This window comes from Apium graveolens, chromosome 8 (assembly GCF_009905375.1).
Source record: "Apium graveolens cultivar Ventura chromosome 8, ASM990537v1, whole genome shotgun sequence".
NCBI classification, from domain to species: Eukaryota; Viridiplantae; Streptophyta; class Magnoliopsida; order Apiales; family Apiaceae; genus Apium; species Apium graveolens.
The window spans coordinates 29,955,862-29,971,321 of NC_133654.1; the positions used below are offsets into that span (position 1 = coordinate 29,955,862).

Here is a 15,460-nt window from a genome sequence, read left to right on the forward strand (position 1 = left end):
ACCGATCTTAATCGATGACCATAGTTTTACTCCGTTCATTATAAGCATTAAATACTCTTTACCTAGTAAAACTTGGACAATTGTAATTGGCGTGATTTTTAGGTATCTACTTACTATCCATTACATCATGGATTCAAAAACTTACTAGGCATTCCCGTTCTTTAAAAATAAGGGTAAGACTGCGTACATCAGCCCCTTTTTCAGAGCTTGCTCGGAGATAAACACTTGGAAGCAACCCGTTTCTGAAAAATAAGGGGTAATATTGCATAAGTTTGAACCTCACTCAATCGTGAGGATATGAGATTTTTGCGATTGAGTTTGGCTGTTTGATCATCTACATGCTTTTCTTAAAATATTATAACAGGTAGACTAGCCAAGTATTTTGTTGGAAATCATGTTTTGCTTTGAGTTGACTTTTTTCTGGGGAGATCGGATTTATTTATACATGGTATAAATATCAGTGGTGCAGTTATACATCCAGGCCTTATTACTTTCTTCCTCTTTTTTCTTGAAAAAGTGCACTGGAAACTAGAAATTGTGATTCTGATGATTATACACTAATTTTATTTGTTAAACTCCCGTGTAAAAGTAGAAATCCTCGGAAATGAAGTTGCAATCTTTTTGCTGCATTTACATATTTCGGCGATATGAAGTGCCAATATTCTTTAAGATGGTAGTAACACCCTTTGATTTGGCATAACATTTTTTTTAAAGTACTCGTCTGAATGATGCGCTATGTCTATAATTGATCGCTCTACAGGATGGGGCTTGGAGGGGCTACTTTTGCCTAACTGTATAGTTCCAACTCCAGTGACTGTAAAAGACAGTTGAGGATCGGAGGTAATTTATGTCTGTAATTGGTTCTATCGCTACTTGACTATCCCTGTTAACAATTGAAGCCAAATAATGACTTTTGCCTCCAAAAGAAATTCTAAAGCTCCTAATATATCTTATTACATGTTCTGTTGGTAACTTGGTGGTTTGGTAGTTTTTTTGTTTGGCTAAATTATAACTTTTATTTCCTTGTTCTGATTTATTATGTTTATCCTAACAAAAAGTTGAATACGATGAATCCAGAAGCTAAAAAGAACACCCAAAAGAACTCTACACAAAAAATAAAAAGATGATGGATAAAAGAATTAGTTAAGGAAAATCTGTATTTTCAAGGTTGGGATGGGTTCTAGTTACAATTGCACATGGCATCTTGCTATTGTGAATCCAAATTGTGTCAAGATTCACACCTTCAGAAGCTGCTTTTTCCATTTCATGTGTTTTTTTCAACTTAAACATCTTCACACATACCACTCCAAGAAAACTACCAGATACCAATGTAAAGAATCCTATCACTGTACCGATCACCCAAATCTTCCTTGTCTTTTCATTCCTCTGTAACGGGGCAACTATCGAGAAATGACCTGCTTTACTAGTGTAACAGAAATTGTCAAAGCTTCTCCCACTGATGGAAACTATCCCGTCTGCACCAAATATTGCACAGCTTGTTTTAGGATTATTACTTCCAAATGTTAAGTTTGGGAATTGTACTGATATACGCGTTCCAGAAGTGCTAAGATCAAGCTTTGTTGTGTTGTTTATGGTGAAATTTGATGCATCATAAACCATGAAACCAACAACAGAAGAAACAAGCGAGTAACCTGTTATGTTGTAGTAACGAGAAGACTGGTTCCCTAAATCTTGATAAACTAGCAGAACTCTCCTTACATAAGGCACTGACAGAGTTCTAGGAGGGATCTGAAAATTGCTAAAGTTTGCACCTTTTCTCCACAAGGTCTTGCTCCGCAGTTGCAAAACTGCTACTTGCATGCCAGCGAGATTAGAAGGAAGAGGAGCCATGTATAATGCACCAGTAAGTGGACGATGATGAACCAGAGCTCCAAAAGCATGTTTGTGGAGAACTACATCCAGTGATTCACTTGACGTTGCATTACTGCCACTGGCTGCATCGACAAAACCACAGAATGCTAGAAAAACAAGCAGCCCGGTAATCATATCGATATGTTGGTGCAGGGATTAAATTTGGTTATCTCGAAAAAGGATGACAATTTGAACTGGGTTTTAGGTACTTTAATATTCTTCAGAATCATATGGAGTTTGGAGTGGGGTTAGGGTTCTTAGATTTTCTTGTGGGAATCCTAAGAAAAGGAAGAATTATATTACCCAGTTCCAAATATTCCTGAAACTGGGTCCTAGTGGAAAGTAAAAAAAGACTAACATCTATCAGATCTTGTCTGCTCCATGGAATGCGGAAATCTACAAGTGGTTTAGTGGGACTGGGGGGTTAACAAAGAGTAGAATACTAAATGGTGATGATGACCAGTGTGTGTCTTCTTGCCCATTTGCCTTTATCATTATGTTTCAGTAAACTACCGGATTCTTTTCACATTTATCATCTAAATTATCTTTTCAAATTACGGTCTCCAAGAATGCTGGGCATTTGGATGACCATTTGTTTGAAATTACTACCAAGGGCTCGGATTTGTTTGGAAACTAGGCACAAAAAAGGGACCAAATTTGTGCTTATTTTAGTACCTTTCGTGCAAACACCACAGACATTCCACAAAACATGAGTAACCAAAACCCTCAAAGAGGATCAAGATGATCAGCATATGACTCGTGATATAGCAATTTCTGTTTCCACTTTCTTCTGGTCGCCGCGGTCAAGGAAAAAATAAATTTACTTTGCTGCAAAGAAGGCAAGAGCTACATAAGAGAAACCTGTAAACCTGACATGAACAGGACACCAGCAATTTATGCAATAAAACATGAAAATTTGAGGATCTTAATTCTTAATGACACGGAGAAATTTGTGCCACTACTAGATAAATTTCAAGACTACATGTTTATGCTTGAAAATGTAAATTCATAGAACAGTAATAATTTAAAAGATTTATCACTTGGCGGTAACTACGGCCCTAAGGTGCAATATGCCATTGATGAAGTAGGGGGGGACTATCATCAGCTATGAATGCAGCCCATGTTGTGTCAAACAGATTACTAAATCCCTTAGACTTCCCACATGTGAATGTGTAGCTACTCTTTTTTTGTTTTGCCTTGTAATTCCCTTCTTCTTTCGACCAAAATGAAATTTCATAGTAGACTGCAAAGCTTGCATACCCTTTTTCAAGCATTCCTAAGTAGAGCCCTAAACGTTGTTGATTTCTCCGGTCCATGTTGCAGTTAGCCGACAGAAAAAATCCCTGTCCGCCAAGATGAAACGGTTCTGAGAAAATCATCCCAGCAGGTAGTAAACCTGCACACTCCTCCCGCTTTAGATCCAGCTATACAGCACAGTAATGATGAGGAAGTAACAGTTCAACCACTTTGAATGGCCGATGCCTGTAAGCCCGTTCCACAAATCGGTGATCTGTGTTGACAATGGTTTTGTATCCATTATGTCCGCCCGATAAAATTTTTACAACTCCACTTAATGAGTGATATATGTACAATACTAGTTGAACCTAAAAAAAAATCATAATGAAGTTGAACAATCTTTAACACACAGTCTACTAAAACTTTAACATGAAGTTGACAACAAAAGAAACTTATCAAAAACGAACAAACTGAAAGTACCACTGTCGTTGGTTTCCACCGGGTCAGGTATAATTACAGTGGACAAAATCCGATCAGAGAATTTTGGGTTGTTGAACGCGAAGCCATAGTTACAAGTGCAGACTTCAAACCTCATTTGTCTTTGTAAATTATTCAAAGACCCGTTACTTGGCTTAGAAGTTAATCCAAACACAACTTTATTTGAGTTGAATATTTGGATACTGTTTGTTTTAGTTTGTGGTTAGTCTTCCTCTCAACATACTAATCACTAGTTTGGGAACTAAAACAGAAGACTGGCTTAGTAAAGTACTTGTAGTTGTACTCTGCTTCAGCTCAACAAAGTTGTAGTCTCCTTCTTCAAAAGTATTCCCCGCAGAAAATCTAATTTTTAAAAAAGTATATATTCTGCAATACAATCTTTTTAATCATATTTTTTTGTTAAGTCTTAATATGTAATATATGTTTTCAGTTATTGATTAACATGCTATAAAATATTTAAATCAAGGAAGTGGATTGAAAAAATTAAAACTACAATATTACTACTTAATTACATATACATTATATTCCATGTCAAACAATATGCTTCAGGTTCTTACATTGTAAATGCATCAAACAATAGAAGATTTATAACATTAATTACTTGATGGTAACCATAGCCTTAAGGTGTTATTTGTCGTTGATAAAGTAGGGACTGTCATTACATATGAACGCGGCCCAGGGTATGTCAAATAGATTTCTCAGTCCAATTAATTTTCCTGCTGTGAAAGTGTAGCTACCCTTATGCTTTGTCTTGTATTCCTCTTCTTCCTTCGACCAAGCTGCAAATTCGTAGTCAACTGCAAAACTCTCGGATCCTTTTCCTTGTGTTCCCAAGAAGAGCCCAAAGCATTCTGAAGCATTTTTCTGGTCCACTTTGCAGTAAGCATATAGCAAAAAACTGTGTGCGCCAAGATGAAAAGCTTCTGAGCAACTCCAACCAGCAGGATATAGACGCGCGCAGTCCTCCCGCTTTAGATCAATATACGCAACACAATGGTGACAGGGAACATCAAGTTCAACTGCTTTTATTGACAACATGCATGCCCTTTGCACAAAATGTTGATCATTGTTGACAATGGTCTCACCTGCAAGTCGTCTGCCCGAAGCAAGTTGGTGCTGTCTGTATGGTGTCTCGGTTTTGAAAAGTAAGGCCTCAAGAACAATTTTGAATGCAACTTGAGGACTGAAATGTTGGACAAACTTAGTATTTTAGACTAAGTTGTGAATCATTTTGAGACTCTATATGAGTGAGACACATTATGTGTTAGTGGTGTATATTTATTGGAACGTATTCTCCTCTTCGAGGGGATTCCAACGCATATTTACACGCTCAAAATGAGTAAAAGGTGAATGAGAACTGATGTTCCAAAGTTTTACCTTTTAATATGAAAAGTGGTTTTGTACCACATCGAGAGTAGCACAAACCTATTCCTTAGTTTTTCTTATAAATACCATGTACCACATCGAAAAGAAAAACAAGTCCTTTCAAGCCTGTCTTTATAAATAGAGTCTTAGGGCATCAGTTTTATTAAGTCAAGGGAATAAGAGTCCTCTCTTTCATTCTCGGTTTCTTTAGTCTTAAATTTTCCAATACTCCGGTGATAGTTCTCGGGCTTAGTTCAAGTTCGCTGAGAGTATATTCGATCTATCGATTATACTGGTATCTCGTTTTATCCTGGGAGGCTATCGACTCGCACATACGGTGAGAGGCGAAATAGCTTTAAGGAGACAGTTTCAACTGGACTCGAGAATTTCCATTTGGTTATATTCTTCCTTTCTCTGTTTGATTTCGTTTACTCACGCACACACTTATTTGATTTATATGTATTAATCGCATATTGTATTCACAATCTTAAAGCTATTTATTTTATATACATCTGTGACTGATACATCTGTATCTGCTTGTTTTGTTGAGTAACAGATCGATGGAGAACCAAACTGTGAACGATTCGATGAACATGACGGCTGATCCCAATGCACAGATCACTGGATCTGATGGGGTTCACCAGCAGCCGATTAACCCTAACGCACGGATCGTACGATCTGATGGGGGTCAAACGCCTGTGGGACACACTGTCATTGGACAGTTTAGTGTTCCTCTTGGACATATATCGGCAGGATTCACTCCTCCGATCATACATGCGGTGCCTACTGGTGTGCATACACCTGTAGTACAGACGCACGTACCATCTGTTCCACCTGTGGTGCCTACTGCACCTGTTATGCCAACTGTGCCTGCTGCACATGCTGAAAAACCTGAGAAGTTCAATGGAACGAACTTCAAACGTTGGCAACAAAAGATGCACTTTTATCTGACCACGTTGCATGTGGATCGCTTCCTTAAGGAAGAACCACCGTTGCTCACCGCTGAGAGTAACATGCAGACTGTGTATGCTGCTGATGCTTGGAAGCACTCCGACTACATCTGTCGGAACTATGTGTTAAATTGTTTGTCTGACTCGTTGTATAACGTATACAGCGCGAAGCCAACAGCTAAGGTCTTATGGGAGTCACTTGACCATAAGTATAAAACCGAGGACGCTGGGGCAAAGAAGTGGATTGTTGGCCGCTTTCTTGATTATAAGATGGCATACTCTAAGACTGTGGTCAGTTAGGTGCAGGAACTGCAGGTGATCATTCATGACATTCATGCTGAGGGAATGGTCATAAGTGAGTCTTTCCAAGTTGCTGATGTTATTGAAAAGCTTCCACCTGGATGGAAAGATTTCAAGAACTACCTTAAGCACAAGCGAAAGGAGATGTCTATGGAGGATCTTATTGTTAGACTTCGTATTGAAGAAGACAACAGAGGGTCCGAGAAGAAAGTTAATGTTGCCACTGAAAAAGCAAACATGGTGGAACACGCTCAAAGCTCCAAGCCCAAGAAGACTAATTCTAGTAAAGGGGCAAAGCTGGCACCCAAAGGAGGGATTTCGAAGTCGAAATTTCAGGGGAAGTGCTACAGCTGTGATAAATTTGGTCATAGGTCTTCTGACTGCAAGAAGCCCAAGAAGCCCAACAAGAAGAAAGAAGCAAACATGGTAGAGAATATCTCCAAGGATATGAGTGATATAGACCTCTGTGCTACGGTCTCTGAAGTGAACCTGGTCGGTTCTAATCCACGTGAATGGTGGATTGATACTGGTGCTACTGGGCATGTTTGCTCAGACAAGGCGATTTTCTCTAGCCTCAAAGCTTCTGATGCTGGTGAGAAGCTCTACATGGGGAATTCAGCAACTTCTACCATTGGGGGTGAAGGCACGGTGATCCTGAAGATGACCTCTGGGAAGAATCTGACTTTGAAGAATGTACTTTATGTGCCTGATATTCGCAAGAACCTTGTGTCTGGTTCTCTGTTGAGTAAGCATGGCTTTCGCATTGTAATAGAGTCAGATAAAGTAATTTTGTCTAAGAGTGGTATGTTTGTAGGCAAGGGTTATTTAAATGATGGGCTTTTTAAGCTCAATGTAATGACCGTTAAGGACGATAATGAAATGAAGAATTCTTCTGCTTACTTTCTTGAGTCTCCTAATTTATGGCATGCTAGATTATGACATGTAAATTATGACACTTTACGACGTTTAAGTGCAAAAGAATACATACCTAAACTTACTATCGATTCAAAACATAAGTGTGAGACTTGCGTTGAGGCAAAATTAACGAGATCATCATTTAAACGTGTGGAAAGGAACACCAAAGTGCTAGACCTAATACATAACGACATATGTGATTTAAAATTCGCTCCAACAAGAGGAGGAAACAAGTATTTTATTACATTCATTGATGATTGTACAAAATACTGCTATGTATATTTGTTGAAAAGCAAAGACGAAGCTATAGATAAATTTAAAATCTATAAGGAAGAAGTTGAGACACAACAGACTGAGAAAATCAAAACGATACGAAGTGATCGTGGAGGTGAATATGTTGAACCATTTGGAGAATTCTGTTCACAACATGGTATAATCCATGAGGTCACTGCACCATACTCCCCTCAGTCAAATGGTGTGGCTGAAAGGAAGAATCGCACTCTGAAAGAAATGATGAATGCGATGTTGTTAAGCTCTGGGCTTCCACAATCGATGTGGGGAGAAGCCATCTTAAGCGCAAATAATATTTTAAATATTACGATGCGCAAGAATAAGGATGTAAGTCCTTATGAAATGTGGAAGAAAAAGAAACCAAGTTACCAACACCTGAAAGTGTGGGGGTGCCTTGCAAAGGTACCGATCCCTACACCGAAGAAGGTGAAGATAGGTCCTAAGACTGTGGATTGTATTTTCATCGGATATCCTCCACATAGTACTGCATATCGGTTTCTTGTTCATGAATCCAAGATTCCTGATATTCAAAAGAATACCATTATGGAATCAAGGAATGCCTCATTCTTTGAGACGATGTTTCCCTGTAATCCAGGAAACCAACAACCTACGACGTCTAAACGATCTCATGAGTCTGTAGATGACGATAATGAGAGTGACGAAAGTGAAGACGAAAATGTGGGGTAGTGAGAAGGAGCAAAAAACAACGAACGGAGAAATCCTATGGGTCTGATTTTATGACCTATTTGCTCGAAGAAGGTGACCCAAAAACCTATAAGGAGGCGGTTACCTCACCTGATGGACCTATGTGGAAAGAGGCCATCAAGAATGAAGTTGATTCAATTATGCAGAATCATACTTGGGAACTAGTGGACTTGCCAACTGGTTGCAAACCATTAGGTAGCAAGTGGGTTTTCAAGAAGAAGTTGAAAACTGATGGCACTATTGATAAGTATAAGGCCAGACTTGTGATTAAAGGATACAAGAAACTAAAAGGCCTTGATTATTTTGATACATATTCTCCTGTAACGAGAATAACATCCATAAGGATGATGTTTGCTATTGCTGCAATGCGTAATCTAACTGTACATCAACTGGATGTGAAAACAGCCTTCCTAAATGGGGACATAGATGAGAAAATCTATATGGAACAACCCGAAGGGTTTGTTGTCCCAGGACAAGAAAGGAAAGTTTGTAGATTGGTGAAATCATTGTATGGTTTGAAGCAAGCGCCTATGAAATGACATGAAAAATTTGACGAGGTCGTGCTGGCTAATGGCTTTAAAATCAATGAATGTGATAGCTGTGCCTATTACAAGGATAACGAGAGTGGCTATGTCATGATGTCGCTATATGTAGATGATCTACTTATTGCCGGAAGTAATGATAAAGTGATCAAATCTACCAAGGACATGTTGAAATCAAGATTCGACATGAAAGACATGGGACTAGCAAATGTAATTCTGGGAATTCAAATTTCTAGAACATCAGAGGGTCTCGCATTAAGTCAACCACATTATATTGACAAGATCCTTGAGAAGTTTCTTAAGGATGACTTTGAGAAAGCTAGGACACCTGTGGATATGACTTTGCACCTATCCAAGAACAAAGGTGTAGCTGTTTCCCAATTGGAATACTCGAGGATAATTGGTAGTCTGATGTACCTTATGAGCTGTACAAGACCAGACATTGCATACTCAATTAGCAAGTTGAGTAGGTTTACGAGTAATCCAGGAGCTGATCACTAGAAAGCGATCATAAGGGTACTAAGGTACTTGAGGGGAACTCGAGACTATGGACTGCACTATGGCAGATACCCAACAGTATTAGAAGGATATACTAACGCAAATTGGATATCTAGCAAGAAAGCACTTAAGTCTACGAGCGGCTATGTGTTTACATTAGCTGGAGCGGTAATATCATGGAAATCCTCAAAACAAACGGTGATAACTCATTCCACGATGGAAGCTGAGTTTGTGGCACTAGATAAATGCGCCGAAGAGGCTGAATATCTACGTCAGTTTCTGGAGGATATTCCAAGATGGCCAAAGCCTGAAACTGCAATAGGGATTCATTGTGATAGTCAATCCGCTATTGGCAGAGCGCAGAGCACGATGTATAATGGAAAATCTCGTCATATACGACGATGACACAGTTCCATTAGACAATTGATCTCAACCGGAATTATCACTATTGACTATATACCGTCAAAAGATAATATCGCGGATCCACTAACCAAAGGGTTATCAAAAGAAGTGGTTGAGAAATCATCGAGAGGGATGGGCCTTAAGCCTATTGCTTAACGGCATCATGGTGGACACCCAACCATTGCTGACTGGAGATCCCAAGAACTTGGTTCAATGGGACAACTAAATCATGATGACCAAATCACCGTGGGGTAACCCCTGGTCTGTTCCTATGATGAGGAAACAGTGAGACCCGTAAGGTAAGAGGTTAAGCTTTGAGCTTTTAATGATCTTTGATGAATACATGGAGTTCAGGAGTGAACGCATGGAATTCAGTTGAGTAAACGCGGGTTACTCTATAAGATAAAGATCACCTATGTGGGAGAGAAGTGGGGCCGCTTCAAAGGAGAATTGTGAGGCACAATTCTTTAAAAACTCCTGCAGAACCAAGACGATGTTCCATGGCCAAAATGGACATAATCATGAGAACTGAATGAGTCAGGAAAAATAGTGATGAGTATGTCATCGTTTACACAAACGGTCGAACAGTTCAAGGACATCGCGTCATACTGTCTACCAGTAAAGTCGATATACTTATTCGAGCGAAGGTTCAAGGAGCATTGTCTACCTATCGTATGCTATATTTGACCGCCGAAACTATCACCAAGTCAAGCTCCGCGTCTGTCTGTCTATGTGGTACGTGCTACTGGACCATCAATCTCATTTGTGGGGGATTGTTGGACAAACTTAGTATTTTAGACTAAGTTGTGAATCATTTTGAGACTCTATATGAGTGAGACATATTATGTGTTAGTGGTGTGTATTTATTGGAACGTATTCTCCTCTTCGAGGGGATTCCAACGCATATTTACATGCTCAAAATGAGTAAAAGGTGAATGAGAAATGATGTTCCAAAGTTTTACCTTTTAATATGAAAAGTGGTTTTGTACCACATCGAGAGTAGCACAAACCTATTCCTTAGTTTTTCTTATAAATATCATGTACCACATCGAAAAGAAAAACAAGTCCTTTCAAGCCTCTCTTTATAAATAGAGTCTTAGGGCATCAGTTTTATTAAGTCAAGGGAATAAGAGTCCTCTCTTTCATTCTCGGTTTCTTTAGTCTTAAATTTTCCAATACTCCGGTGATAGTTCTCGGGCTTAGTTCAAGTTCGCTGAGAGTATATTCGATCTATCGATTATACTGGTATCTCGTTTTATCCTGGGAGGCTATCGACTCGCACATACGGTGAGAGGCGAAATAGCTTTAAGGAGACAGTTTCAACTGGACTCGAGGATTTCCATTTGGTTATATTCTTCCTTTCTCTGTTTGATTTCGTTTACTCACGCACACACTTATTTGATTTATATGTATTAATCGCAGATTATATTCACATGAAATTGGTGCATGTTGTAACTTCTTTTAATTTTTGGCTACTCATGAATGGGAAACGAATGAGGTGACAGAGGCGTGTCTCCAGTACTTCCCTTCTTTTCTCCAATTGTGGGTAGTGGATTTCAGACCACCTCATCACAAGATCGTAAAGAACATCTTCTGAAGTTACCTGAATATCATCACTGGACAAGATGGCCTCTATTCGAGCCAAAGGCAAGTTTAACACCTGGTTTTGGAATCTGGTGAATATTTCACAAATTATCAGTTCAAATGCAGAGAAACAACAATATCCAGTGTCATCTTGATACAGTGAACAATTTGGATGAGCAAGCAAGGAAGGACAAAATGAGGAGTTATCTTGGCACACGGCCACACAGATGTGAGGAAAAAACATATACATCAATGAGTTATCTTGGCACACATATGTGTGCTAGCAAGCATAATACAATTTTTTAGTGATTCATTAGCATAAAATCTATAGCTAAGACTAATTCAACCAGCAAGAAAAAATGTTACAAAGCTAACATGTGCGGACATCAAACTCATACATGAAGCAACCTCAAACTCATGTGCGGACATCAGGATAGCCAGCAAGCAATTAGACATGGCAGGAGGCAAAGTGTTTTTGTACATAAAATTCAGAAGGTCCATCACGGCTGCTTCCTCTGTTTCAAGGTAATAAAAAATAAGACAACAGATAAGCTTGTCATCTCTCAAGTCTCAACCAACAAAATTAAAGGGAAAACTAACATAGTGACATTATAAAAAAGATATGGGCTGTGACTTGCTACCGTTGAGCAAGGGAAAATGCCTAATAATAATTTTATAAATTCTTGTACTATGTTACGACAAGTATTCTGTTTCTGTCTAATAATAATTTTATAAATTATTGTACTATGTTGGACACTTATTTCGGGTTGGGTTCTTCGAATGAAATGTGGAGACACTTTGACCAACTGGGAGACTGGTTATGAGTTGTACTTGGGATGCAGAGTTCAATTACTTGTACTTTAAAACTGGTTTTTGTGGGGTTTATAAAAAATACTTTGAAGAAAGGTTTAGTCGCCCATTTCCTATATCCTTTTCTTTCAGACCATTAAATATTTGCTACATCAAATATAATTCAATCTCCAGTTGCACAAAAATATACGAGTTCAGGGCACTTTGCATAACATAGCAGGTTTCAAAGGTTCGATGAAGGCGTAAAATGAGAAATAACTTATAACATAAGAACCGGCCAAAAAAGATATATAACCCCATCGATTTCATTTACCAGAGGCATGGATCCGCAGTTTTATAACTTGTTCTGATTCTTCTATCCCATATGAGAATAACTGTAAGTTGGAAGTACAAATGCAAAGATTACGGGCACAAGTTCAAAGCATCATATGAAAGACTGACGACTTTGACCTTGTAGAAAAACGGATTCTTTACTGCCAATATTGCAGAATTAATATGTATGGTCTTCACCCAGGGGACAGTAGAGAAGTCCACGTTCCTAGCTTCATCATACCTCCTAGTACCTTCACCTACTAGAAACACGTTTAATAAAAAAACTATAAAACCAGACAGGGGTATGTGATTTTTATAAAGCAATCTTATCATCACAAACCTTAGCTCCATATGAAACTATGTAAACCAAACCTTAATGAGCAAATTTCAAATGCAGATTTAAACCACATTACCAAAAATTATACAATTAACACGTGCTTAGGAGCACAACCGATCCCAGACTCTACTCAAATCCCCTATTTTATCATCAAAAGAACACAAAAAACACATTAACTTGGTAAACCCAAATTAAAAAAAAACAAAGCACAAACATTTCTCCTCACCCTTGTATAACTTTTTTATGCATTCATACAATAAGAATTTTTAAAGTAAACTAGGATTTTTTTGCCCCACACGGTTCAAGATTTTTTTTATGAAATTAAATGAAACTGCGGATGTGAAAAAAATAGGGCATGGGGAAATTCTTGTGTTAAAATATTGTTATTAATTATGGAAATAATTGTTTTGTGTTTGTTTGAAGAAAGAAGATATAATAGTAGTAAGTTGAATTATGTTGAAATAATATTAGAATTAAAACATCGAAACTAATTGATCGGACATATCAATTAGGGCATGGGATAATTTTTGTATTTAAGTATTGTTATTGATTGTGAAAGTAATTGTGTTTGTGTTTGTTTGAAAAAGAAGATGTAATAATAGTAAGTTGAATTATGTTGGAATAATATTATAGTTAAAAATCTAAACTAATTGATCGACATATCAATTTAGGAAATTTGAATGAGAATAAAGAATACAGTTATAAAATTTGTTACATTGGTAGTGGGATAAAAATAAATTTGCATCATTTTGAAGGTGATCGGGAAGTTGTAAGTTGACTATACTTAATTTTTTTTGGGGTTTTGTTCAAAATGAGCTTTTTTAATTAGATTATTGCTCAAAATGGTTTTTTTTAATTAGATTAAACATATGTATAGTTGTGCAGACTTTTTGAAAATAAATAGGAAGCTATTCAAGCCATTTTTTTATTGTTATAATTGTTGGAACCATTCTACTATGCGTGAAAGTACCGATTTCTTTATCCCTCGTACAACATTCTCTGTTTTTTATTCGCAAGTAAGAAACCATATTCTCTTCTTGTCGTTTCCTTTGTCTTTGCATTATTTGGTAGATATATTAGTCCTAATTTTGTTTGTCCATAATTCTTTATATTTTATTGTATTTGCTTGCTATTATTGTATTTTCTTGCTGTTATTGGTAGACTGATAATATTGTTACACTAAAAAATGTTAGTTTGATAAATTACATGTTTATGAAGTGACTCGCAGTTTTAGTATTTGAGGAATGTCTGAATGAAACTTGTTGTTGTATAACCGTTGTCATAATGCTTTGCCTTCGTTCTGTATGACATGCAGTAATATGTTCAATATCTACATTTGTTATTAGATATGGAGGTTATTCCAAGATTTACAAAACTGATGACCGCGTCGGACTGTTCTTCAAACAACTTGGTTAGTTTCCCGCCAACAATGTTATGTATAGTATAATTGGTCAAATATTTTCGTGAATTACAAATATATTTTATTGTTTATTCGTGTAATGATATAAAATATAAATCTTGTAGATCATGCCCCATGCTTTTTCTTTGCTACACGGTTCTGATCTCCGCCGCGGAGTAAAGATTTTTGCGCTCGATGGGTATACCGTGTGGTTGGATTATAATAGGGTGCAAGAGGGTTTTTAAGGCATGCGCTCTTTCTACCAGTTTCTCAATATCAAGGATGGTGAGACCTTCGTTTTTAAACATATGGGGGGTTTTGAGTTTAGAGTGAGGATATATAACATGTTTGGTTGGGAAATAGGTATCCACGAATGCCTACTTCTTATTTTGCTGCAAGGGATGGTAAGTATTTTCTATATAATTAATTTGAAGTTCTCTGGTCAATATTATGTAGTTGTTAATAATATAACTTCTGGAATATAATTGTTTAATTATGTAGCTTCAGTTGATAACCGTGGTTGGAGTTTTATTCGATATCTAAGTTGGGTACCGGAAATATAGGATTCTATTTTTAGTTATTGAGTTGATAGTATAAGTTATATTCCAGTATTAAGGTTTACATTATTTGTTTCCAGACTTTGAGTTTAGGATTATGTATTATAGGTTGTTCGTTTCGAGTTTATGGATGTGTTTGGTGTTAATATCCCTCTGAGGTTTTATTTTATTGTCTGTATCGATCATGAGGTTATAGGATCATATACTGAAAGTAATAATATGATTTAAAGGTTACAGAGCATATGCAATATGTTAGATGTTCATGACTTCAATGGACGGTACATATTGTTGTTCACGTTGGATAGTATCTCAAGGTTTCGGGTTAGGGTCTTTGACAATTCACAGATTGAAACTCCTATTGGTCAATTTCTTTCCGGATTAGGGAATGTCTATATCAATATTAATTTCTGTAGTTCTTAATTTTGACATGAATAAGAGATAGTTAATATGTGACATATCTTGTTAGGCGAGGCTAGTGAGGGGAACATAACAACATTTCACTTTGAAGTTAAAGAGTGCCACATGCGTGATTATGAGTATGTCATGGTACATATTGATTTATTTATGTGTTCCTATTCTATTAATGTAATTGAATCCAAAAAACTATATGGTAGTGTACTAATTATTTGTGGTGTTCTATTTATGGTTAGGACATTCTGGCTTAGTATAGGGAGTTGTGTCAGTCCTGGTTGAAGGTAGATTACATATCCGTGTATGTTGGATTTCGCTGCTGGAAGCTTAAAACTCTCCAGAGACGCACGTGAAGCGTACTAAAATAAATGGCGGGTGGTTAATGTTTCAGATAGATAATGGGATTGAAGAAGGCGATGTCTGCGTGTTTGAGTCGATGAGTAACTATGCACAGAACTTTAATGTTCGTATCATCA

At 37.4% G+C, this 15,460-nt stretch overlaps 1 protein-coding gene and 1 pseudogene across 1 annotated transcript; both read right to left on the reverse strand.

Annotated features, from left to right (window-relative positions):
* Window positions 1-1,143: 1,143 nt before the first annotated feature.
* Window positions 1,144-2,007, reverse strand: LOC141679445 (uncharacterized). Its single transcript, XM_074485948.1, has one exon. The coding sequence runs from the start codon at window positions 2,005-2,007 to the stop codon at window positions 1,144-1,146; it is 864 nt and encodes a 287-aa protein (XP_074342049.1).
* Window positions 2,008-4,203: 2,196 nt separating this feature from the next.
* Window positions 4,204-11,659, reverse strand: LOC141679446 (BTB/POZ domain-containing protein POB1-like; annotated as a pseudogene).
* Between the last annotated feature and the right edge of the window lie 3,801 nt (window positions 11,660-15,460).